This window comes from Tachypleus tridentatus, unplaced genomic scaffold (assembly GCF_004210375.1).
Source record: "Tachypleus tridentatus isolate NWPU-2018 unplaced genomic scaffold, ASM421037v1 Hic_cluster_2, whole genome shotgun sequence".
NCBI classification, from domain to species: domain Eukaryota; kingdom Metazoa; phylum Arthropoda; class Merostomata; order Xiphosura; family Limulidae; genus Tachypleus; species Tachypleus tridentatus.
The window spans coordinates 48,366,093-48,392,956 of NW_027467782.1; the positions used below are offsets into that span (position 1 = coordinate 48,366,093).

At 35.0% G+C, this 26,864-nt stretch overlaps 2 protein-coding genes across 6 annotated transcripts in view; both read right to left on the minus strand.

Annotated features, from left to right (window-relative positions):
* LOC143242696 (macrophage mannose receptor 1-like) overlaps positions 1-23,539 on the minus strand; it is a 55,441-nt gene extending 31,902 nt beyond the window's left edge. For 2 of the 4 annotated variants that reach the window (XM_076486173.1, XM_076486175.1), the window contains exons 1-6: positions 23,406-23,539; positions 22,938-23,045; positions 16,487-16,654; positions 15,338-15,373; positions 14,835-15,037; positions 13,927-14,110 (exon numbers count right to left, since the gene is read on the minus strand). In XM_076486173.1, the coding sequence (XP_076342288.1) occupies positions 13,927-14,110; positions 14,835-15,037; positions 15,338-15,373; positions 16,487-16,654; positions 22,938-23,019 (673 nt within the window). In that variant the 5' untranslated portion in view covers positions 23,020-23,045; positions 23,406-23,539. Of the gene's footprint in view, positions 1-13,926; positions 14,111-14,834; positions 15,038-15,337; positions 15,374-16,486; positions 16,655-22,202; positions 22,219-22,300; positions 22,325-22,937; positions 23,046-23,405 lie in introns of those variants that run through there. The other 2 variants (XM_076486177.1, XM_076486176.1) reach the window with 2 other exon arrangements.
* LOC143242695 (macrophage mannose receptor 1-like) overlaps positions 23,418-26,864 on the minus strand; it is a 38,586-nt gene continuing 35,139 nt past the window's right edge. For both annotated transcript variants that reach the window (XM_076486171.1, XM_076486172.1), the window contains 6 exons: positions 26,097-26,225; positions 25,760-25,908; positions 25,498-25,597; positions 24,144-24,403; positions 23,662-23,838; positions 23,418-23,555 (listed from right to left, as the gene is read on the minus strand). In XM_076486171.1, the coding sequence (XP_076342286.1) occupies positions 23,668-23,838; positions 24,144-24,403; positions 25,498-25,597; positions 25,760-25,908; positions 26,097-26,225 (809 nt within the window). In that variant the 3' untranslated portion in view covers positions 23,418-23,555; positions 23,662-23,667. The remainder of the gene's footprint in view (positions 23,556-23,661; positions 23,839-24,143; positions 24,404-25,497; positions 25,598-25,759; positions 25,909-26,096; positions 26,226-26,864) is intronic.

Here is a 26,864-nt window from a genome sequence, read left to right on the forward strand (position 1 = left end):
TTCCTGTTAAAGACAACAAAACTATTTTACAAAACAAGTGATTCAGAGTCCACTTTTCTTTTGAAACAACAAAACTATTTTACAAAACTAGTGATTCAGAGTCCACTTTCCTGTTAAAAAACAACAAAACTATTTTACAAAACTACAATGATTCATGTTCCACTTTACTGTAAAAACAAAACTATTTTACAAAACTACAGTGATTCATAATCCAATTTCCTGTTAAAAAACAACGAAACTATTTTACAAACCTAGTATGATTCACATTCCACATTTCTGTTAAAAAACGACAAAACTATTTTACAAAACTACAGTGATTCAGATTCCACTTTCCTGTTAAAAAACAACAAAACTATTTTACAAAATTACAGTGATTCAGAGTTTACTTTCCTGTTAAAAAACAACAAAACTATTTTACAAAATTACAGTGATTCAGAGTCCACTTTGCTGTGAAAACAAAAAAAACTATTTTACACAACTACTTTGATTCAGAGTCCACTTTCCTGTTAAAACAGCAAAACTATTTTACAAAACTAGTGTGATTCATAGTCCACTTTCCTATAAAAACAACAAAACTATTTTACAAAACTACAGTGATTCATAATCCAATTTCCTGTTAAAAAACAAAACTATTTTACAAAACTATAGTGATCCAATGTCCACGTTTCTGTTAAAAAACAACGAAACTATTTTACAAAACTACAGTGATTCACAGTCCACTTTCCTGTTAAAAAGAATAATACTGTTTACCTAAACTACAGTGATTCAGAGTCCACTTTCCTGTTAAAACAACCAAACTATTTTACAAAACTACAGTGATTCAGAGTCCACTTTCCTGTTAAAATAACAAAACTATTTTACAAAACTACAGTGATTCAGAGTCCACTTTCCTGTTAAAATAACAAAACTATTTTACAAAACTAGTGATTCATACTCCACGTTCCTGTTAAAACACCAAAACTATTTTACAAAACTAGTGATTCAGAGTCCACGTTCCTGTAAAAAAACAACAAAACTATTTTACAAAACTACAGTGATTCATACTCCACTTTCCTGTTAAAACAACAAAACTATTTTACAAAACTACAGTGATTCATACTCCACGTTCCTGTTAAAACAACAGAACTATTTTACAAAACTAGTGATTCAGAGTCCACGTTCCTGTTATACACCAACAAAACTATTTTACAAAACTACAGTAATTCAGATACCACTTTCCTGTTAAAAAACAACAAAACTATTTTTCAACACTACAGTGATTCATACTCCACTTTCCTGTTAAAACAGCAAAACTATTTTACAAAACTAGTGATTCAAAGTCAACTCTCCTGTTAAAAAAGAACAAAACTATTTTACAAAACTAGTGATTCAAAGTCCACTCTCCTGTTAAAAATAACAAAACTATTTTACAAATCTACAGTGATTCAGAGTCCACTTTCCTGTTAAAACAACAAAACTATTTTACAAAACTACAGTGATTCAGAGTCCACTTTCCTGGTAAAAAAACAACAAAACTATTTTAGAAAACTAGTGATTCAGAGTCCACTCTCCTGTTAAAAAACAACAAAACTATTTTAGAAAACTAGTGATTCAGAGTCCACTCTCCTGTTAAAAAACAACAAAACTATTTTACAACACTACAGTGATTCATACTCCACTTTCCTGTTAAAACAGCAAAACTATTTTACAAAACTAGTGATTCAAAGTCCACTCTCCTGTTAAAAAAGAACAAAACTATTTTAGAAAACTAGAGATTCAAAGTCCACTTTCCTGTTAAAAAACAACAAAACTATTTTAAAAAACTACAATAATTCATACTCCAATTTCCTGTTAAAAAACAACAAAACTATTTTAAAAAACTAAAGTGATTCAGATCCACTTTCCTGTTAAAAAACAATAAAACTATTTGACAAAACTACAGTGATCCAGTGTCCACGTTACTGTTAAAAAACAACCAAACTATTTTCCAAAACTACAGTGATTCAGATTCCACTTTCCTGTTAAAAACAACAAAACTATTTTACAAAACTACAGTGATTCAAAGTCCACTTTCCTGTGAAAACAAAAAACTATTTTACAAAACTACTGTGATTCAGAGTCCACTTTCCTGTTAAAACAGCAGAACTATTTTACAAAACTAGTGATTCAGAGTCCACTTTCCTGTTAAAAAACAACAAAACTATTTTAAAAAACTACAGTGATTCAGATTCCACTTTCCTGTTAAAAACAACAAAACTATTTTACAAAATTAGTGATTCAGAGTCTACTTTCCTGTTAAAAAACAACAAAACTATTTTACAAAACTACAGTGATTCAGAGTCCACTTTCCTGTGAAAACAAAAAACTATTTTACAAAACTACTGTGCTTCAGAGTCCACTTTCCTGTTAAAACAGCAGAACTATTTTACAAAACTAGTGATTCAGAGTCCACTTTCCTGTTAAAAAACAACAAAACTATTTTAAAAAACTACAGTGATTCAGATTCCACTTTCCTGTTAAAGACAACAAAACTATTTTACAAAACAAGTGATTCAGAGTCCACTTTTCTTTTGAAACAACAAAACTATTTTACAAAACTAGTGATTCAGAGTCCACTTTCCTGTTAAAAAACAACAAAACTATTTTACAAAACTACAATGATTCATGTTCCACTTTACTGTAAAAACAAAACTATTTTACAAAACTACAGTGATTCATAATCCAATTTCCTGTTAAAAAACAACGAAACTATTTTACAAACCTAGTATGATTCACATTCCACATTTCTGTTAAAAAACGACAAAACTATTTTACAAAACTACAGTGATTCAGATTCCACTTTCCTGTTAAAAAACAACAAAACTATTTTACAAAATTACAGTGATTCAGAGTTTACTTTCCTGTTAAAAAACAACAAAACTATTTTACAAAATTACAGTGATTCAGAGTCCACTTTGCTGTGAAAACAAAAAAAACTATTTTACACAACTACTTTGATTCAGAGTCCACTTTCCTGTTAAAACAGCAAAACTATTTTACAAAACTAGTGTGATTCATAGTCCACTTTCCTATAAAAACAACAAAACTATTTTACAAAACTACAGTGATTCATAATCCAATTTCCTGTTAAAAAACAAAACTATTTTACAAAACTATAGTGATCCAATGTCCACGTTTCTGTTAAAAAACAACGAAACTATTTTACAAAACTACAGTGATTCACAGTCCACTTTCCTGTTAAAAAGAATAATACTGTTTACCTAAACTACAGTGATTCAGAGTCCACTTTCCTGTTAAAACAACCAAACTATTTTACAAAACTACAGTGATTCAGAGTCCACTTTCCTGTTAAAATAACAAAACTATTTTACAAAACTACAGTGATTCAGAGTACACTTTCCTGTTAAAATAACAAAACTATTTTACAAAACTAGTGATTCATACTCCACGTTCCTGTTAAAACACCAAAACTATTTTACAAAACTAGTGATTCAGAGTCCACGTTCCTGTAAAAAAACAACAAAACTATTTTACAAAACTACAGTGATTCATACTCCACTTTCCTGTTAAGACAGCAAAACTATTTTACAAAACTACAGTGATTCATACTCCACGTTCCTGTTAAAACAACAGAACTATTTTACAAAACTAGTGATTCAGAGTCCACGTTCCTGTTATACACCAACAAAACTATTTTACAAAACTACAGTAATTCAGATACCACTTTCCTGTTAAAAAACAACAAAACTATTTTTCAACACTACAGTGATTCATACTCCACTTTCCTGTTAAAACAGCAAAACTATTTTACAAAACTAGTGATTCAAAGTCAACTCTCCTGTTAAAAAAGAACAAAACTATTTTACAAAACTAGTGATTCAAAGTCCACTCTCCTGTTAAAAAATAACAAAACTATTTTACAAATCTACAGTGATTCAGAGTCCACTTTCCTGTTAAAACAACAAAACTATTTTACAAAACTACAGTGATTCAGAGTCCACTTTCCTGGTAAAAAAACAACAAAACTATTTTAGAAAACTAGTGATTCAGAGTCCACTCTCCTGTTAAAAAACAACAAAACTATTTTAGAAAACTAGTGATTCAGAGTCCACTCTCCTGTTAAAAAACAACAAAACTATTTTACAACACTACAGTGATTCATACTCCACTTTCCTGTTAAAACAGCAAAACTATTTTACAAAACTAGTGATTCAAAGTCCACTCTCCTGTTAAAAAAGAACAAAACTATTTTAGAAAACTAGAGATTCAAAGTCCACTTTCCTGTTAAAAAACAACAAAACTATTTTAAAAAACTACAATAATTCATACTCCAATTTCCTGTTAAAAAACAACAAAACTATTTTAAAAAACTAAAGTGATTCAGATCCCACTTTCCTGTTAAAAAACAATAAAACTATTTGACAAAACTACAGTGATCCAGTGTCCACGTTACTGTTAAAAAACAACCAAACTATTTTCCAAAACTACAGTGATTCAGATTCCACTTTCCTGTTAAAAACAACAAAACTATTTTACAAAACTACAGTGATTCAAAGTCCACTTTCCTGTGAAAACAAAAAACTATTTTACAAAACTACTGTGATTCAGAGTCCACTTTCCTGTTAAAACAGCAGAACTATTTTACAAAACTAGTGATTCAGAGTCCACTTTCCTGTTAAAAAACAACAAAACTATTTTAAAAAACTACAGTGATTCAGATTCCACTTTCCTGTTAAAAACAACAAAACTATTTTACAAAATTACAGTGATTCAGAGTCTACTTTCCTGTTAAAAAACAACAAAACTATTTTACAAAACTACAGTGATTCAGAGTCCACTTTCCTGTGAAAACAAAAAAACTATTTTACAAAACTACTGTGCTTCAGAGTCCACTTTCCTGTTAAAACAGCAGAACTATTTTACAAAACTAGTGATTCAGAGTCCACTTTCCTGTTAAAAAACAACAAAACTATTTTAAAAAACTACAGTGATTCAGATTCCACTTTCCTGTTAAAGACAACAAAACTATTTTACAAAACTACAGTGATTCAGAGTCCACTTTCCTGTGAAAACAAAAAACTATTTTACAAAACTACTGTGCTTCAGAGTCCACTTTCCTGTTAAAACAGCAAAACTATTTTACAAAACAAGTGATTCAGAGTCCACTTTTCTTTTGAAACAACAAAACTATTTTACAAAACTAGTGATTCAGAGTCCACTTTCCTGTTAAAAAACAACAAAACTATTTTACAAAACTACAATGATTCATGTTCCACTTTACTGTAAAAACAAAACTATTTTACAAAACTACAGTGATTCATAATCCAATTTCCTGTTAAAAAACAACGAAACTATTTTACAAACCTAGTATGATTCACATTCCACATTTCTGTTAAAAAACGACAAAACTATTTTACAAAACTACAGTGATTCAGATTCCACTTTCCTGTTAAAAAACAACAAAACTATTTTACAAAATTACAGTGATTCAGAGTTTACTTTCCTGTTAAAAAACAACAAAACTATTTTACAAAATTACAGTGATTCAGAGTCCACTTTGCTGTGAAAACAAAAAAAACTATTTTACACAACTACTTTGATTCAGAGTCCACTTTCCTGTTAAAACAGCAAAACTATTTTACAAAACTAGTGTGATTCATAGTCCACTTTCCTATAAAAACAACAAAACTATTTTACAAAACTACAGTGATTCACAGTCCACTTTCCTGTTAAAAAGAATAATACTGTTTACCTAAACTACAGTGATTCAGAGTCCACTTTCCTGTCAAAAAACAACAAAACTAGTGATTCAGAGTCCATTTTCCTGTTAAAAAACGACAAAACTCTTTTACAAAACTAGTGATTCAAAGCCCACTCTCATGTTAAAAAACAACAAAACTCTTTTACAAAACTAGTGATTCAAAGCCCACTCTCATGTTAAAAAACAACAAAACTATTTTACAAAACTAGTGTGATTCACAGTCCACTTTTCTGTTAAAAAACAATACTATTTTACAAAACTACAGTGATTCAGAGTCCACTTTCCTGTAAAAACAACAAAACTATTTCACAAAACTACAGTGATTCAGAGTCCACTTTCCTGTTAAAAAACAACAAAACTATTTTACAAAACTACAGTGATTCAGAGTCCTCTTTCCTGTTAAAAAACAAAACTATTTTACAAAACTACAGTGATTCAGAGTCCACATTTCTGTTAAAAAACAACAAAACTATTTTACAAAACTACAGTGATTCAGAGTCCACTTTCCTGTTAAAAAACAAAACTATTTTACAAACTACAGTGATTCAGAGTCCACATTTCTTTTAAAAAACAACAAAACTATTTTACAAAACTACAGTGATTCAGAGTCCACATTTCTGTTAAAAATCAACAAAACTATTTTACAAAACTACAGTGATTCAGAGTTCACATTTCTGTTAAAAAACAACAAAACTATTTTACAAAACTACAGTGATTCAGAGTTCACATTTCTGTTAAAAAACAACAAAACTATTTTACAAAACTACAGTGATTCAGAGTTCACTTTCCTGTTAAAAAGCAACAAAACTATTTTGCAAAACTACTGTGATTCAGAGTTCACTTTCCTGTTAAAAAACAACAAAACTGTTTACCTAAACTACAGTGATTCATAGTACACTCTCCTGTTAAACAACAGGTCACATTTACTTCATTAGTTTAATGTTAAACAGTTTGTTGTTGCACCACAAGCAACACCGCTTCTACCAAATCACACTTTACTAAAACAGTTCTTGATGGAAGGACTCTAACGTGTACTTAAAGACAAACCTCATTTTTTGAGTAATTGTCTTAAACTAATCTAAGATTTTATAAATAATCAGCAGAGTTGGATGAAGCTTAGGAGATACGATCTTAACTATACATTAGGAGTTGAGGACATAACATCTTAACTGTCCATAGGAGCTAGAGCGTTTTACCTGATCTCTCGGAGTTAGATAAGCAACAACTTACTTGTTCATCCGGAGTTAATAATGTAACATAGTACCTGTCTACTGGAAGATAATGAACCTGGAGTTAATAATGTAACATAGTACCTGTGTACTGGAAGATAATGAACCTGGAGTTAATAATGTAACATAGTACCTGTCTACTAGAAGATAATGAACCTGGAGTTAATAATGTAACATAGTACCTGTCTACTGGAAGATAATGAACCTAGAGTTAATAATGTAACATAGTACCTGTCTATTAGAAGATAATGAACCTGGAGTTAATAATGTAACATAGTACCTGTCTACTGGAAGATAATGAACCTGGAGTTAATAATGTAACATAGTGCCCGTCTACCGGAAGATAATGAACGTGGAGTTAACAATGTAACATAGTACCTGTCTACTGGAAGATAATGAACCTGGAGTTAATAATGTAACATAGTACCTGTCTACTGGAAGATAATGAACCTGGAGTTAATAATGTAACATAGTGCCTGTCTACTGGAAGATAATGAACCTGGAGTTAATAATGTAACATAGTTCCTGTCTACCAGAGGATAATGAACCTGGAGTTAATAATGTAACATAGTTCCTGTCTACCAGAGGATAATGAACCTGGAGTTAATAATGTAACATAGTTCCTGTCTACCAGAGGATAATGAACCTGGAGTTAATAATGTAACATAGTACCTGTCTATTAGAAGATAATGAACCTAGAGTTAATAATGTAACATAGTACCTGTCTATTAGAAGATAATGAACCTAGAGTTAATAATGTAACATAGTTCCTGTCTACTAGAGGATAATGAACCTGCAGTTAATAATGTAACAAAGTACCTGTCTATTAGAAGATAATGAACCTAGAGTTAATAATGTAACATAGTACCTGTCTACTGGAAGATAATGAACCTGGAGTTAATAATGTAACATAGTTCCTGTCTACTAGAGGATAATGAACCTAGAGTTAATAATGTAACATAGTTCCTGTCTACTAGAGGATAATGAACCTAGAGTTAATAATGTAACATAGTACCTGTCTACTGGAAGATAATGAACCTGGAGTTAATAATGTAACATAGTACCTGTCTATTAGAAGATAATGAACCTGGAGTTAATAATGTAACATAGTACCTGTGTATTAGAAGATAATGAACCTAGAGTTAATAATGTAACATAGTACCTGTGTATTAGAAGATAATGAACCTAGAGTTAATAATGTAACATAGTACCTGTCTACTGGAAGATAATGAACCTGGAGTTAATAATGTAACATAGTTCCTGTCTACTAGAGGATAATGAACCTGGAGTTAATAATGTAACATAGTACCTGTCTACTAGAAGATAATGAACCTGGAGTTAATAATGTAACATAGTACCTGTCTACTGGAAGATAATGAACCTGGAGTTAATAATGTAACAAAGTACCTCTCTATTAGAAGATAATGAACCTAGAGTTAATAATGTAACATAGTACCTGTCTACTGGAAGATAATGAACCTGGAGTTAATAATGTAACATAGTTCCTGTCTACTAGAGGATAATGAACCTAGAGTTAATAATGTAACATAGTTCCTGTCTACTAGAGGATAATGAACCTAGAGTTAATAATGTAACATAGTACCTGTCTACTGGAAGATAATGAACCTGGAGTTAATAATGTAACATAGTACCTGTCTATTAGAAGATAATGAACCTGGAGTTAATAATGTAACATAGTACCTGTGTATTAGAAGATAATGAACCTAGAGTTAATAATGTAACATAGTACCTGTGTATTAGAAGATAATGAACCTAGAGTTAATAATGTAACATAGTACCTGTCTACTAGAAGATAATGAACCTGGAGTTAATAATGTAACATAGTACCTGTCTACTGGAAGATAATGAACCTGGAGTTAATAATGTAACATAGTTCCTGTCTACTAGAGGATAATGAACCTGGAGTTAATAATGTAACATAGTACCTGTCTACTAGAAGATAATGAACCTGGAGTTAATAATGTAACATAGTACCTGTCTACTGGAAGATAATGAACCTAGAGTTAATAATGTAACATAGTACCTGTCTACTGGAAGATAATGAACCTGGAGTTAATAATGTAACATAGTACCCGTCTACTGGAAGATAATGAACCTGGAGTTAATAATGTAACATAGTACCTGTCTACTGGAAGATAATGAACCTGGAGTTAATAATGTAACATAGTACCTGTCTACTGGAAGATAATGAACCTGGAGTTAATAATGTAACATAGTACCTGTCTACTGGAAGATAATGAACCTGGAGTTAATAATGTAACATAGTACCTGTCTACTGGAAGATAATGAACCTGGAGTTAATAATGTAACATAGTACTTGTCTACTGGAAGATAATGAACCTAGAGTTAATAATGTAACATAGTACCTGTCTACTGGAAGATAATGAACCTGGAGTTAATAATGTAACATTGTACCTGTCTACTGGAAGATAATGAACCTGGAGTTAATAATGTAACATAGTACCTGTCTACTGGAAGATAATGAACCTGGAGTTAATAATGTAACATAGTACCTGTCTATTAGAAGATAATGAACATAGATTTAATAATGTAACATAGTACCTGTCTATTAGAAGATAATGAACCTAGATTTAATAATGTAACATAGTACCTGTCTACTGGAAGATAATGAACCTGGAGTTAATAATGTAACATAGTACCTGTCTATTAGAAGATAATGAACCTAGATTTAATAATGTAACATAGTACCTGTCTACTGGAAAATAATGAACCTGGAGTTAATAATGTAACATAGTACCTGTCTATTAGAAGATAATGAACCTAGATTTAATAATGTAACATAGTACCTGTCTACTGGAAGATAATGAACCTGGAGTTAATAATGTAACATAGTACCTGTCTATTAGAAGATAATGAACCTAGATTTAATAATGTAACATAGTACCTGTCTACTGGAAGATAATGAACCTGGAGTTAATAATGTAACATAGTACCTGTCTACTAGAAGATAATGATAAAGTATCTTACTTCTCCAGTAGCAGGTAAGGAGCTAACAACTTACCTCTCCAGTAGCAGGTAAGGACCTAACAACTTACCAATTCAGCAGCAGGTAAGGACCTAACAACTTACCTCTCCAGTAGCAGGTAAGGACCTAACAACTTACCAATCCACTAGCAGGTAAGGAGCTAACAACTTACCAATCCAGTAGCAGGTAAGGAGCTAACAACTTACCTAACCAGTAGCAGGTAAGAACCTAACAACTTACCTATCCAGTAGCAGGTAAAGACCTAACAACTTACCAATTCAGTAGCAGGTAAAGACCTAACAACTTACCAATTCAGTAGCAGGTAAGGACCTAACAACTTACCAATCGAGTATCAGGTAAGGACCTAACAACTTACCAATCCACTAGCAGGTAAGGACCTAACAACTTACCAATCCACTAGCAGGTAAGGACCTAACAACTTACCAATCCACTAGCAGGTAAGGACCTAACAACTTACCAATCCACTAGCAGGTAAGGACCTAACAACTTACCTCTCCAGTAGTAGGTAAGGGTGTAACAACTTACCTTTCCAGTTGTAGATAAGAATCTACCAACGTACTTGTCCATTAGTACTTAACAATCAAACAACTTACCTGTCCATTACAAGGCAAGGATCTAACAATCAGTGATGTCGAGGAATGTATAGTCCAGTACGGGTGATTTTTCGGTGGATTTCTGTTTTGAATTGTGTATCGGTCCTTGTAATTTTGAGGTTAAGAAATGATATTTGATTGCTTTTTTCCTGTTCACATGTGAAGTTAATGTTGGGATGTATAGAGTTAATGTGATTGAAAAAAATTGAGTATGTGTTCTGTAGATTCCGACACTCAGTTACACAACCCCTTCCAAACATGTGGTCAGCTTCCGGTCAGTTACCTCTTTCTTTGTGAACCTGACGATGACCGAAGAAGGTCGAAACGTTGTTCGCTCTTCTATGTAAAATATTTTCTCAACCCAAACGAGCCGTTTTTGCATATAAAAAGGATCTAACAACTTACCTGTCCACTATAAGGTAAAAATCTAACAATTTACCTGTCCACTAGGACTATACCATTTTATCTGGTTTCTACACATATAAGTTAAGACATCTTACCCATTGAATTCACTAGGACTATACCATGTTATCTGGTTTCTACACATATAAGTTAAGACATCTTACCCATTGAATTCACTAGGACTATACCATGTTATCTGGTTTCTACACATATAAGTTAAGACATCTTACCCATTGAATTCACTAGGACTATACCATGTTATCTGGTTTCTACACATATAAGTTAAGACATCTTACCCATTGAATTCACTAGGACTATACCATGTTATCTGGTTTCTACACATATAAGTTAAGACATCTTACCCATTGAATTCACTAGGACTATACCATGTTATCTGGTTTCTACACATACAAGTTAAGACATCTTACCCATTGAATTCACTAGGACTATACCATGTTATCTGGTTTCTACACATATAAGTTAAGACATCTTACCCATTGAATTCACTAGGACTATACCATCTTATCTGGTTTCTACACATACAAGTTAAGACATCTTACCCATTGAATTCACTAGGACTATACCATTTTATCTGGTTTCTACACATATAAGTTAAGACATCTTACCCATTGAATTCACTAGGACTATACCATGTTATCTGGTTTCTACACATACAAGTTAAGACATCTTACCCATTGAATTCACTAGGACTATACCATTTTATCTGGTTTCTACACATATAAGTTAAGACATCTTACCCATTGAATTCACTAGGACTATACCATGTTATCTGGTTTCTACACATACAAGTTAAGACATCTTACCCATTGAATTCACTAGGACTATACCATGTTATCTGGTTTCTACACATACAAGTTAAGACATCTTACCCATTGAATTCACTAGGACTATACCATGTTATCTGGTTTCTACACATATAAGTTAAGACATCTTACCCATTGAATTCACTAGGACTATACCATGTTATCTGGTTTCTACACATATAAGTTAAGACATCTTACCCATTGAATTCACTAGGACTATACCATGTTATCTGGTTTCTACACATATAAGTTAAGACATCTTACCCATTGAATTCACTAGGACTATACCATGTTATCTGGTTTCTACACATACAAGTTAAGACATCTTACCCATTGAATTCACTAGGACTATACCATGTTATCTGGTTTCTACACATATAAGTTAAGACATCTTACCCATTGAATTCACTAGGACTATACCATTTTATCTGGTTTCTACACATATAAGTTAAGACATCTTACCCATTGAATTCACTAGGACTATACCATGTTATCTGGTTTCTACACATACAAGTTAAGACATCTTACCCATTGAATTCACTAGGACTATACCATTTTATCTGGTTTCTACACATATAAGTTAAGACATCTTACCCATTGAATTCACTAGGACTATACCATGTTATCTGGTTTCTACACATACAAGTTAAGACATCTTACCCATTGAATTCACTAGGACTATACCATGTTATCTGGTTTCTACACATAAGTTAAGACATCTTACCCATTGAATTCACTAGGACTATACCATGTTATCTGGTTTATACACATACAAGTTAAGACATCTTACCCATTGAATTCACTAGGACTATACCATGTTATCTGGTTTCTACACATATAAGTTAAGACATCTTACCCATTGAATTCACTAGGACTATACCATGTTATCTGGTTTCTACACATACAAGTTAAGACATCTTACCCATTGAATTCACTAGGACTATACCATGTTATCTGGTTTCTACACATAGAAGTTAAGACATCTTACCCATTGAATTCACTAGGACTATACCATCTTATCTGGTTTCTACACATACAAGTTAAGACATCTTACCCATTGAATTCACTAGGACTATACCATTTTATCTGGTTTCTACACATATAAGTTAAGACATCTTACCCATTGAATTCACTAGGACTATACCATGTTATCTGGTTTCTACACATACAAGTTAAGACATCTTACCCATTGAATTCACTAGGACTATACCATTTTATCTGGTTTCTACACATATAAGTTAAGACATCTTACCCATTGAATTCACTAGGACTATACCATGTTATCTGGTTTCTACACATACAAGTTAAGACATCTTACCCATTGAATTCACTAGGACTATACCATTTTATCTGGTTTCTACACATATAAGTTAAGACATCTTACCCATTGAATTCACTAGGACTATACCATGTTATCTGGTTTCTACACATATAAGTTAAGACATCTTACCCATTGAATTCACTAGGACTATACCATGTTATCTGGTTTCTACACATACAAGTTAAGACATCTTACCCATTGAATTCACTAGGACTATACCATGTTATCTGGTTTCTACACATATAAGTTAAGACATCTTACCCATTGAATTCACTAGGACTATACCATTTTATCTGGTTTCTACACATATAAGTTAAGACATCTTACCCATTGAATTCACTAGGACTATACCATGTTATCTGGTTTCTACACATACAAGTTAAGACATCTTACCCATTGAATTCACTAGGACTATACCATTTTATCTGGTTTCTACACATATAAGTTAAGACATCTTACCCATTGAATTCACTAGGACTATACCATGTTATCTGGTTTCTACACATATAAGTTAAGACATCTTACCCATTGAATTCACTAGGACTATACCATGTTATCTGGTTTCTACACATATAAGTTAAGACATCTTACCCATTGAATTCACTAGGACTATACCATGTTATCTGGTTTCTACACATATAAGTTAAGACATCTTACCCATTGAATTCACTAGGACTATACCATGTTATCTGGTTTCTACACATATAAGTTAAGACATCTTACCCATTGAATTCACTAGGACTATACCATTTTATCTGGTTTCTACACATATAAGTTAAGACATCTTACCCGACTTCCCATTGAATATGACACATTTTTCTTCATCCGTAGATATTTCATTATCTTCTTCCCAGTTTACAAATTCCAGTGCTGACCCATCTGTCCACTCTAAGATGCCGTTGAAGCCAAGGGCATGTAGTCCAGTCCAGTATCTTAAATAATAGCCAGCTTCTCCTTCATTCATTTTGTCCACCTTGGTCATACAACAGTTGAAAACAATGTTCAACATCTGGCGAAATTACATTTGTCAGCTGACAGTTCAAGAGACTTTAAACGTTGAATTACAGTTGTCAGCTGACAATTCAAGAGACTTTAAACGTTGAATTGCATGAATCGCAGATTTTTAATTAATTAGGAACTATATCTTCTTAAAGCCTCCAAAATGAAATACATCCTGATATTAGGGTTAGTTTAAGTTTCTTTATTTTCATATGAAAAGATAACTTTTGTAATCATGATGAGAATTACAATCCTCAGTTTTGCTTCGCTAATAGAATTGTTTACAATTCACTGTGACTAGGGTTAGTTACCACGTAGTACACATTATACCACTGTTGTACGTGTCACTGTGACTAGGGTTAGTTACCACGTAGTACACAATATACCATTGTTGTACGTGTCACTGTGACTAGGGTTAGTTACCACGTAGCACACAATATACAATTGTTGTACGTGTCACTGTGACTAGGGTTAGTTACCACGTAGCACACAATATACAATTGTTTATGCGTGTCACTGTGACTAGGGTTAGTTACCACGTAGTACACAATATACCATTGTTGTACGTGTCAACAATGAAACGTAGTTAAACTAATAAATGATAAATATTGCCGGTGTTTCGTGAGGAATAATAATTATTATAATTATTAATAATTATTTGAAGCAAGACAACTGTTTTACATTTTTATTAAACTTACCACAAGTTTAATAAAACCGTTTTCTTCTTGACTGTGGATAGAGGTCAAATAAGCTCCATTTTGTCGACAGAAGTCACGTGCTGCGTGCCAGGACATCTTTTTGTGGCTCTCCCAGAAGATAATATCTTCCACCAAGTAACAGTTGCCCTGGAAGAGTTTCCACTTGGGGTGATTTTCGTCACAGGAAGTTAAAACTTCGGGCGCTGTCCAGTATCGATAATAAAGTGAAATGTGAATACGGTACCAAAACTGAAACCTAACTTCATTGTCGTAAATAGAATCGAGTTACTCTTGTTCCAACTAATAACAGAATTAAATTAAGATAAGAAACAACTGTGTAATACTGTGAGCAGAACTGGATATTGTTCCTTGAAATAATGACATTAAAAAGTACAACTTAAACCGCAGTTGTTGTAACCTAAATGGTCAAACTTAAGTAGGTTTTCTTAATATTAATGTGGTTGTGTTCTATGAATATATTTTTATTAAGAACCTGTACTTACCAATCGTTGTTGTTGTCGTTACTATTTTGTAATCCTCTGAAATAAAAAACAAATTATTTTAATACCTATATTCAAAATTGGATTAAGGGTTTTATTGACCCTTTTAAAAACTTAGAGAGGCTCCTTATACAGTCATAGTGTGAAGGCCCCTAACTTGTGTGAGGTCCTGGGCTTCAGCTCGGTAAACTCATGCCTTAATCTGGGGCTGTCTGTCTGTGTTTCTTTAACACTTACAATACTCGCTGGGTGTCTGGAGCGCTCACAAGAAAAAAACTAAGTTAAGCGGGCTTCGTTCGTTCAACAGAAATATTCTCTGAAATAATTGAAAATTAATTTTATACTTTAAAGAAGACAGCGCCATCTCTAGAAAGCCTCCAGAAATGATAAAGTAGAATGGATTCTGGTATAATTAATTGAGATTAATTATTTCGTTTCTGGAACTATTTCTTAAATCAACATATATCTCTTGATGAATCTCGCAAAAAGCTAAACGAGTGCTTTCTTGGCCAGCATCTAGTTCTGAACTGATACACTAGTGGGAAGGCTACACTGCTGTCCACACTACTGACTGCCAACTCTTCGAATACCCTTCGCTACGTCTGAAGGGACGAATATGTTCGGCGATGGGTTTTGATCCCGTAACCCTAAAGTTGGGAGTCGAGCACTTTATTAACCAGTTGAACCTATATCTGAGGTTCAGAGACTTATGAAATACAATCAAACAAAAAGTGTGGCTCGAATCCAACTCACTGAATATGCTTGCCCTTTCAGCTGTAAGGTCGTTATAATGTATAGATAAATCCCATTTTCTGTTGATAAAAGTGTAACCCAAAAGCCAATCCCTCAAGATAATCATTAAAAATTTAGGGACGGCTAGCTCAGATAGCCCTGGAATACCTTTACCCAAAACATAAAAAAAAAAACACAGACATGAAATAAAGGTGTTTAGAATGGATAAAGCCTGAAAATGTTTATACGCATGCTAACATATAAATAAATAAAGACATGCAGAAAAAATAGGTTTTTGTTATTAAAAACAATGCAACTTGAGGTAAAATAACAACAGTGTTTTGTATGTGATGCTGACAAGTGAACTCATTCCAAAACAATGAATCTGAAACTAAGTGAAACTATATTTTGATTCATTACCTTTCTCTGTCATACAAATGTAGTTTTTTAACAGTGAGCAACCTTGGTCGTTCCATTTCAAGTTCTGAGGCCTCAGTTCGACACAGTGGTCTCTACCAGGAGATGAGGGCTCTCCTTTATCCCAGTTAAAGAAGTCCGCAGCGACACTTGTCTCCCACTCGTATCCACCTGAGAACAAGTCAGTGGAAAATATGATATGGAAAACACAAGCATGCAATACGGAAAACAAAAAAATGTAGCATGGAAAGAAAAAATATGATACAGAAAACAACAAAACTTATAACTCACTCATGTTCCAAAAGTAAGGCTAAGTATGGGCAAGTGGAATTAAAAAAAACCAACAAAATACAAATACATTCATAACTGCGTAGTGTAATCCTCCTTGAACAAACACAACTGCGTAGTGTAATCCTCCTTGAACAAACACAACTGCGTAGTGTAATCCTCTTTCGACAAACACAACTGCGTAGTGTAATCCTCTTTCGACAAACACAACTGCGTAGTGTAATCCTCCTTGAACAAACACAACTGCGTAGTGTAATCCTCTTTCGACAAACACAACTGCGTAGTGTAATCCTCTTTCGACAAACAAAACTGCGTAGTGTAATCCTCTTTCGACAAACAAAACTGCGTAGTGTAATCCTCTTTCGACAAACAAAACTGCGTAGTGTAATCCTCTTTCGACAAACAAAACTGCGTAGTGTAATCCTCTTTCGACAAACAAAACTGCGTAGTGTAATCCTCTTTCGACAAACAAAACTGCGTAGTGTAATCCTCTTTCGACAAACAAAACTGCGTAGTGTAATCCTCTTTCGACAAACAAAACTGCGTAGTGTAATCCTCTTTCGACAAACAAAACTGCGTAGTGTAATCCTCTTTCGACAAACAAAACTGCGTAGTGTAATCCTCTTTCGACAAACAAACTGCGTAGTGTAATCCTCTTTCGACAAACAAACTGCGTAGTGTAATCCTCTTTCGACAAACAAAACTGCGTAGTGTAATCCTCTTTCGACAAACAAAACTGCGTAGTGTAATCCTCTTTCGACAAACAAAACTGCGTAGTGTAATCCTCTTTCGACAAACAAAACTGCGTAGTGTAATCCTCTTTCGACAAACAAAACTGCGTAGTGTAATCCTCTTTCGACAAACAAAACTGCGTAGTGTAATCCTCTTTCGACAAACAAAACTGCGTAGTGTAATCCTCTTTCGACAAACAAAACTGCGTAGTGTAATCCTCTTTCGACAAACAAAACTGCGTAGTGTAATCCTCTTTCGACAAACAAAACTGCGTAGTGTAATCCTCTTTCGACAAACAAAACTGCGTAGTGTAATCCTCTTTCGACAAACAAAACTGCGTAGTGTAATCCTCTTTCGACAAACAAAACTGCGTAGTGTAATCCTCTTTCGACAAACACAGCTGCGTAGTGTAATCCTCTTTCGACAAACACAGCTGCGTAGTGTAATCCTCTTCGACAAACACAGCTGCGTAGTGTAATCCTCTTTCGACAAACACAGCTGCGTAGTGTAATCCTCTTTCGACAAACACAGCTGCGTAGTGTAATCCTCTTTCGACAAACACAGCTGCGTAGTGTAATCCTCTTTCGACAAACACAGCTGCGTAGTGTAATCCTCTTTCGACAAACACAGCTGCGTAGTGTAATCCTCTTTCGACAAACACAGCTGCGTAGTGTAATCCTCTTTCGACAAACACAGCTGCGTAGTGTAATCCTCTTTCGACAAACACAACTGCGTAGTGTAATCCTCTTTCAACAAACACAGCTGAGTAGTGTAATCCTCTTTCAACAAACACAGCTGTGTAGTGTAATCCTCTTTTAACAAACCAAACTGTATAGTGTAATCCTCTTTCAACAAACACAGCTGTGTGGTGTAATCCTCTTTCAACAAACACAGCTGTGTGGTGTAATCCTCTTTCAACAAACACAGCTGTGTGGTGTAATCCTTTTTCAACAAACACAGCTGTGTGGTGTAATCCTCTTTCAACAAACACAGCTGTGTGGTGTAATCCTCTTTCAACAAACACAGCTGTGTGGTGTAATCCTCTTTCAACAAACACAGCTGTGTGGTGTAATCCTCTTTCAACAAACACAGCTGTGTGGTGTAATCCTCTTTCAACAAACACAGCTGTGTGGTGTAATCCTCTTTCAACAAACACAGCTGTGTGGTGTAATCCTCTTTCAACAAACACAGCTGTGTGGTGTAATCCTCTTTCAAAAAACACAGCTGTGTGGTGTAATCCTCTTTCAAAAAACACAGCTGTGTGGTGTAATCCTCTTTCAACAAACACAGCTGTGTGGTGTAATCCTCTTTCAGCAAACACAGCTGTGGTGGTTGTAATCCTCTTTCAACAAACACAGCTGTGTGGTGTAATCCTCTTTCAACAAACACAGCTGTGTGGTGTAATCCTCTTTCAACAAACACAGCTGTGTAGTGTAATCCTCTTTCAACAAACACAGCTGTGTAGTGTAATCCTCTTTCAACAAACACAGCTGTGTAGTGTAATCCTCTTTCAACAAACACAGCTGTGTAGTGTAATCCTCTTTCAACAAACACAGCTGTGTAGTGTAATCCTCTTTCAACAAACACAGCTGTGTAGTGTAATCCTCTTTCAACAAACACAGCTGTGTAGTGTAATCCTCTTTCAACAAACACAGCTGTGTAGTGTAATCCTCTTTCAACAAACACAGCTGTGTAGTGTAATCCTCTTTCAACAAACACAGCTGTGTAGTGTAATCCTCTTTCAACAAACACAGCTGTGTAGTGTAATCCTCTTTCAACAAACAAAACTGTATAGTGTAATCCTCTTTCAACAAACACAGCTGCGTAATTTTATCTAAATTGTAAATACTAAGAATGAAACAGCAGAAGTTTAGTTTTTTTCTCTTAAGATTTGTTTCATTTGCGGGTTTTTTGGTTTTGTAAAATAATTGGTGTATATTACATTTTTCACTTCATATCGGACAACCCAAAATACCAGTCCATAATTTTTGAACCCACACACAACAAAAATGTCATGTACTCAAATGTGCTTATCTGGAACATTTCCCTTTAACAAATAGTAGCATTTGATTGTAAATGTCATAGCACTTATTTCGTTTTTCATAAAATGGACATGAACCATGAATCCAAGTATTAATAGTCTAATGACGCTACCTGCTAAGCCCAGTTGTGCAAACCAAAAACACAACCGGTATATAAATGATTTAATTTGACTTCAAGATAACATTGGAACATTGGCTAACTTAAAAAGACCATGAACAAAGAAAGTGACATATCGAAGTCTTCACCTCACCAAGTACAATCAGTTAAGTTGACCTCTGTTAACAAATTTTAGCCTAAAGATGACCTAGTGAGGTCAAAACATTGTTCTCTCCTTATCAATAAAAGTGTTGATATCCACACCAGTCGTTCTGAGATACATTTTTATTTTAAGTGGATTTCTCGTCATCAAGAATAAGTTGACCTTTGCCCTTCAGATGTTTCTTATTATACTCTTGTAACCCTAATTGTAATCACGTAACCCTAAACCCCTACTCAAGATTGTGGGATTAGCAGTGCAATCACGTAACCCTAAATCCCTACTCAAGATTGTGGGATTAGCAGTGCAATCACGTAACCCTAAACCCCTATTCATGATCGTGGGATTAGTAGTCGAATCATGTAACTCTAAACCCGGCGCTGGGATTCAGCCGGTTCGCACCGGTTCACATGAACCTGTTCTTAAAATTTCACGAGTTCACCGAATTGGTTTTACCGGCTCTTGGCCCTCTGATGTTAGATGTACAATGTATCGACCGCCACTATGAGAATTCATGTTACGTGTCGACTATCATTATGTGGATTCTTGCTGCGTAAAGTCACGCGCAATAACACAATTGTACATTAGTACGATAACGTTTAAGGCGGTTTGAACTGGCTTCCACAAGTGACAGATCAGCCATCTTGGACGAAGGAAGAAAACTGGCTTCCACAAGTGACAGATCAGCCATCTTGGACGAAGGAAGAAAACTGGCTTCCACAAGTGACAGATCAGCCATCTTGGACGAAGGAAGAAAATTGGCTTCCACAAGTGACAGATCAGCCATCTTGGACGAAGGAAGAAAACTGGCTTCCACAAGTGACAGATCAGCCATCTTGGACGAAGGAAGAAAACTGGCTTCCACAAGTGACAGATCAGCCATCTTAGACGAAGGAAGAAAACTGGCTTCCACAAGTGACAGATCAGCCATCTTGGACGAAGGAAGGAAACTGGCTTCCACAAGTGACAGATCAGCCATCTTGGACGAAGGAAGAAAACTGGCTTCCACAAGTGACAGATCAGCCATCTTAGACGAAGGAAGAAAACTGGCTTCCACAAGTGACAGATCAGCCATCTTGGACGAAGGAAGAAGAGAATTGCCGTAGACTAATGTAGGCCTACTTTTTCCTGTGTGAACATTTGGTATCAGTTATCTATTATACTTGGAGCAGACAGATAAGAGAAGACGAGCTTGAAACAATGGTGTAGTCTGTGTAGATGTCTAAGTTATTAACGTTAAATTTAATGTTACTTTGTAGGTTTTACTATTCTAGAACAAAATTAGAAGTTCATGGATTACAGATTTAGCCTAGATTGACATTAATACTGATTGGTTAATGTTGCTCACCTTTTTAAAGCCAAATTGTGCCGGTTAAACATTTAATTTATTCAAGTACGGAGAAGTTCTTTTAATATACATTTACCAAAACTATTAAACGCAGTACACGATGTACAAAAGACTAAAATTACTGTTGCTCTAGTTTCGCAGAAGCAGAAAGAGGGTTTTCAGTAATGAATATTATATAATCAGGTAAAATAATCCGCTTTACACTTGAAAATGTGATAAATTTGTTGAAAATTAATTTGATTGGCCCCCCATTGGATTCATGGGACCTAACTTCTTCAGTGGCTAAGAGAAAAACACACACAGTTGATGACAACAGGGCCAAACATGGAAATGATGAAGGTTTTTGTGATAGTCAAGTGGTGATTTAGAAATATTTAAAGCATGCTAAATAATTTATTTCAGTAACATATTTTTGTTATTTTGTAATTGCGAAAAACGGGGGTGTATAAAGCAAGATACAATCGGTTGTTAAAATTTTGAAATTTCACCACTGCCTATGCCCTTACTCACCATCGTCGGATTATTAGTCTAATCACATAACCTTAAACCCCTATTTACTATATTGAGATTTAAGTAGTTAGTCCAGTCATATAACAGTAAACCCGTAATCACCATCAAGGGATCCAAGTAGTCCAATCCATAGGCCTAAACTCATACTCACCATCGTGGGATCCAAGTAGTCCAATCCATAGGCCTAAACTCATACTCACCATCGTGGGATCCAAGTAGTCCAATCCATAGGCCTAAACTCATACTCACCATCGTGGGATCCAAGTAGTCCAATCCATAGGCCTAAACTCATACTCACCATCGTGGGATCCAAGTAGTCCAATCCATAGGCCTAAACTCATACTCACCATCGTGGGATCCAAGTAGTCCAATCCATAGGCCTAAACTCATACTCACCATCGTGGGATCCAAGTAGTCCAATCCATAGGCCTAAACTCATACTCACCATCGTGGGATCCAAGTAGTCCAATCCATAGGCCTAAACTCATACTCACCATCGTGGGATCCAAGTAGTCAATCCATAGGCCTAAACTCATACTCACCATCGTGGGATTCAAGTAGTCCGATCCATAGGCCTAAACTCATACTCACCATCGTGGGATCCAAGTAGTCCAATCCATAGGCCTAAACTCATACTCACCATCGTGGGATTCAAGTAGTCCAATCCATAGGCCTAAACTCATACTCACCATCGTGGGATTCAAGTAGTCCGATCCATAGGCCTAAACGCATACTCACCATCGTGGGATTCAAGTAGTCCGATCCATAGGCCTAAACGCATACTCACCATCGTGGGATCCAAGTAGTCCAATCCATAGGCCTAAACTCATACTCACCATCGTGGGATTCAAGTAGTCCGATCCATAGGCCTAAACGCATACTCACCATCGTGGGATCCAAGTAGTCCAATCCATAGGCCTAAACTCATACTCACCATCGTGGGATCCAAGTAGTCCAATCCATAGGCCTAAACTCATACTCACCATCGTGGGATTCAAGTAGTCCAATCCATAGGCCTAAACTCATACTCACCATCGTGGGATTCAAGTAGTCCGATCCATAGGCCTAAACTCATACTCACCATCGTGGGATTCAAGTAGTCCGATCCATAGGCCTAAACGCATACTCACCATCGTGGGATTCAAGTAGTCCGATCCATAGGCCTAAACTCATACTCACCATCGTGGGATCCAAGTAGTCCAATCCATAGGCCTAAACTCATACTCACCATCGTGGGATTCAAGTAGTCCGATCCATAGGCCTAAACGCATACTCACCATCGTGGGATTCAAGTAGTCCAATCCATAACCCTAAATTCCTATCAGTAAGATACATTTGAATTAGTTGGAGGTCATGCATCGAATGGAACCTGGCAAGCGATCCTCCTGAAGGAAGATAAAAATAATGTTCATTCTAAATCATTTTCTAATAGATATACAATTCTTAAGACGTTATCAATTTCTAAATAATATTTCAAAATGTAACTGACGGTTGGACAAGAAAAGGGAAAGTCTGTGCTGTCGTCATTTTGTTATATAAGGTATGTTACTATAGCAACTTGTCTTCATTTATACTCGTAAGGTTCTATACCTATGATGGTTTTAATATCAGTGACTAAATGTTTATAATTTCCTGATGTTTAGATAATAAAACACAAATAACCTATAAACAATAAACAGGAAAAATCTTTCTTTCAAATTGCTAACAGCATATAACCACAATATGAGCCATATATAAATATATACCACGTTTCTTGCAAAACACCGAAGCATCAATCCAGGACTTCCTGTCAGTAGAAAAGTAAAAACAATACGGACCCTGGATGTCGATCCACGATTTCTCATTTTTCGGACAACTTCCACTGATGTGAGGAATGTCAATAATTGGAGGTTTCACTAAAATAGAATACACGTACGAAGAGATTGAATTCAATTTTTGTTAACACTGTGTAATTGGTAGATTCGGCAAATATTTTACAAATTGGCTAATTACAAAACTTACAGTCCGTTACTTTGCAGACAAAGAGAGTTTGGTATCACAGGGAACAACTGTCCACTCATTGGTTTCTTGAAAGGCCACACAGCGCGTGTTGTTGTTGATCGTAGCGCCAGGCTGGCCTTTGGTCCATTTAGTGTAGTATACTGGCCAATTATCAGTCCATCGAAATCTGTCTTGGTCCTTCAAATAAAACGAGGTGTCAAATTAGAGAATGCATCGTACCCTAAAGTAAACAGGAAATCTGATGTTAAAGAAATGTGGAAAACAGGAAAAGCTACACATCTCTGATTGGAGAAACGTATCGTAAAGTAAACAGTAATATCTGGATATTATTGTCGAAATCTACAATTTGAAATTTAATGGAACTGAGTTTATTAACAAACAAACAGATGTTTTCGTTCCACTACTAAAGTGAGTTAGGTTTTTCAGGTAATCTTAGATCACATGGTTCGTGGTTAATTTAAGATTACATTACATTTACGTACAAACTTGGCATGAAATCCGTTCCATATATATTCAACCGTAACATCCAACAAACTGTAGAGAAAAGCCTGGTCAAAGAGGTCAGTGACTGAAGTCAAGTGTCCACCTTGACCAACACAAAATTCCTCAGCTTTCTTCCAGGACTTCATCTGGCTTGCTTCTATGAACAGCTTATAGCATGTCTCACGATAACCGACGTATCCCTGGTCCAGATGTGAACAGTCCACGTGATTGGGTGGTCGTGACTCGGGTAGACTCGGATCTGTTCGGGGAACACAAATAAACTCAACTCAACATTCCAGATATTAAATATACCGAGAAAAGAGAGGTTTAATTTTACAAGAGGCTTCAGAGAACACTTAACTTCACTTTAGTGGCATCGGGATTCGAACACTTTCCAATAAACTTATTCACTAAGTTTTATATGGCCTCGTGCGGTTCAGGCACGGCCTAGAGGTTAATACACTCGAGCTGCGTGTATAATTCGACCCGTTGCCCCCAAAATGCGCTCCGTACCTAAGGGCAGTGGATGTGTTATAAGAGTGCCCGTCAAATTCCACTTTTTGATTAGAGCAAACACAGAATCGTCGGTTGGTGCTGTTGACAAGCTGCCTTCTCTTTAGTTTACCAATTCAATTTCGGGAAAGGAACCGTGTTTTATACCTGTTTTAAACGTATGTTAGCTGGAAACGTGGATTATAGCTGGAAACCTGGATTAGGGTGATTTAGGTGGTTGACATTTTAATGACAAGTTTAACATTTTACATAAATCAGAGAGAACAACGACTGTTGAGAACTAAGTTTTGTTTGTTTGAAGTTAAGCCGAAACTAAACAGTAGGTCATCTGTGCTCTATCCACCAAGGATATCGAAAATTGATTTCTAGAGTTGTAAGTTCACAGACGTACCGCTGTGCTACAGAAAGAGAAGGGGGATAAACTAAGTATAGTGAACATTTTGGTAATAGTTTCATCTACCCGTATGACATATAAGGTATCTATACTCTTCAGCTGGAAGGCACCTTGTCCACACACGGTCTAAATGACCAAGTCAAAACTCAAAGAGTCCGAGTAAAACAGTCCACAGTTTTCAGCTGCTGACCAGAGAAAAAAGCAGCCATTCAAAAACACTCGCTGTAATAAGAACTTTGGCTAGCTTTGAAGCGAATATTGAGTAGGCTGTTACTCTTATAACGCACCTACAGCTGAAAACGTACACCACTTTCAGTAAAGCTTGTAATTTAAGATCCGGAGCGCTTTGCGCAACCATTAGGCCACGCCACAGCCTTTCTACTTTCTAATAAACAAATTGCTGTCACAAATGACCCTTTTTTATTACTTGAACAACACAAATTTACCTTTATAACGTTGGCAAATATAAGCTGCTTTCTCTGTACATTTGCGATCATTCCATTTACCAGCACTAGGGGGTGCACCTATCATCTCGACACATCCATCCTATTAAACAGAAAAGAAGAAAAGATGCTTTGATGGAACTCATATTAAAGTAATCCTTTAAAATTTCAAGTAAAGTGATAAGATGCTCTACAACTTGAGTTGCTTGTAACGTTTATTATACAAAATGTTCCAACATTTCTCAAAGAACGAAGAAAGGCTTACGACGTAAGAGTTGGGTTCTCTGGGAGCCCAGTGATCGAAGTCAAACGGAGAATTGTCAGACCAGATGAATCGACGATTCGACCCCTTAGCTCTTTTTAGTCCTATCCAAACCGATGTCTTGCTGAAGGCAAGCGCGCTTGTTAAAAACACTGAGAAGTGAAAGTAAAATGGACGAGTTGAAGATTCGTTGTACAAGATGGGGTTTTATGATAAAAGTAAACAATAAAACTTCGTTTTTTTTCTTTTACTAAAAATACATTAACAGATGAAAGTTATCTAGTTATTTTACTTGTTAATTAAGACAATGTTAGGTTTTTATTAGCCAGCATCAGCTTACTTTGTTCCTTGGTGCTGTGAATAGAAACAAGATCGTGATTGGACCCTTTTTTTCTGCAGGCTTCACGTGCTTCCTGCCACGTCATTTCCTCTTCACCATTTTCTTCACTGAAGAGGTAACATTTATCACCTAGACAGCAATCGAACAACATATTTTGCTCTATTGGTAAGTTGATATATACAATCTTATGGATATTTTGCTCTATTGGTAAGCTGATATATACAATCTTATGTATATTTTGCTCTATTGGTAAGCTGATATATACAATCTTATGGATATTTTGCTCTATTGGTAAGCTGATATATACAATCTTATGGATATTTTGCTCTATTGGTAAGCTGATATATACAATCTTATGGATATTTTGCTCTATTGGTAAGCTGATATATACAATCTTATGGATATTTTGCTCTATTGATAAGCTGATATATACAATCTTATGGATATTTTGCTCTATTGATAAGCTGATATATACAATCTTATGGATATTTTGCTCTATTGGTAAGTTGATATATACAATCTTATGGATATTTTGCTCTATTGGTAAGTTGATATATACAATCTTATGGATATTTTGCTCTATTGGTAAGTTGATATATACAATCTTATGGATATTTTGCTCTATTGGTAAGTTGATATATACAATCTTATGGATATTTTGCTCTATTGGTAAGTTGATATATACAATCTTATGGATATTTTGCTCTATTGGTAAGTTGATATATACAATCTTATGGATATTTTGCTCTATTGGTAAGTTGATATATA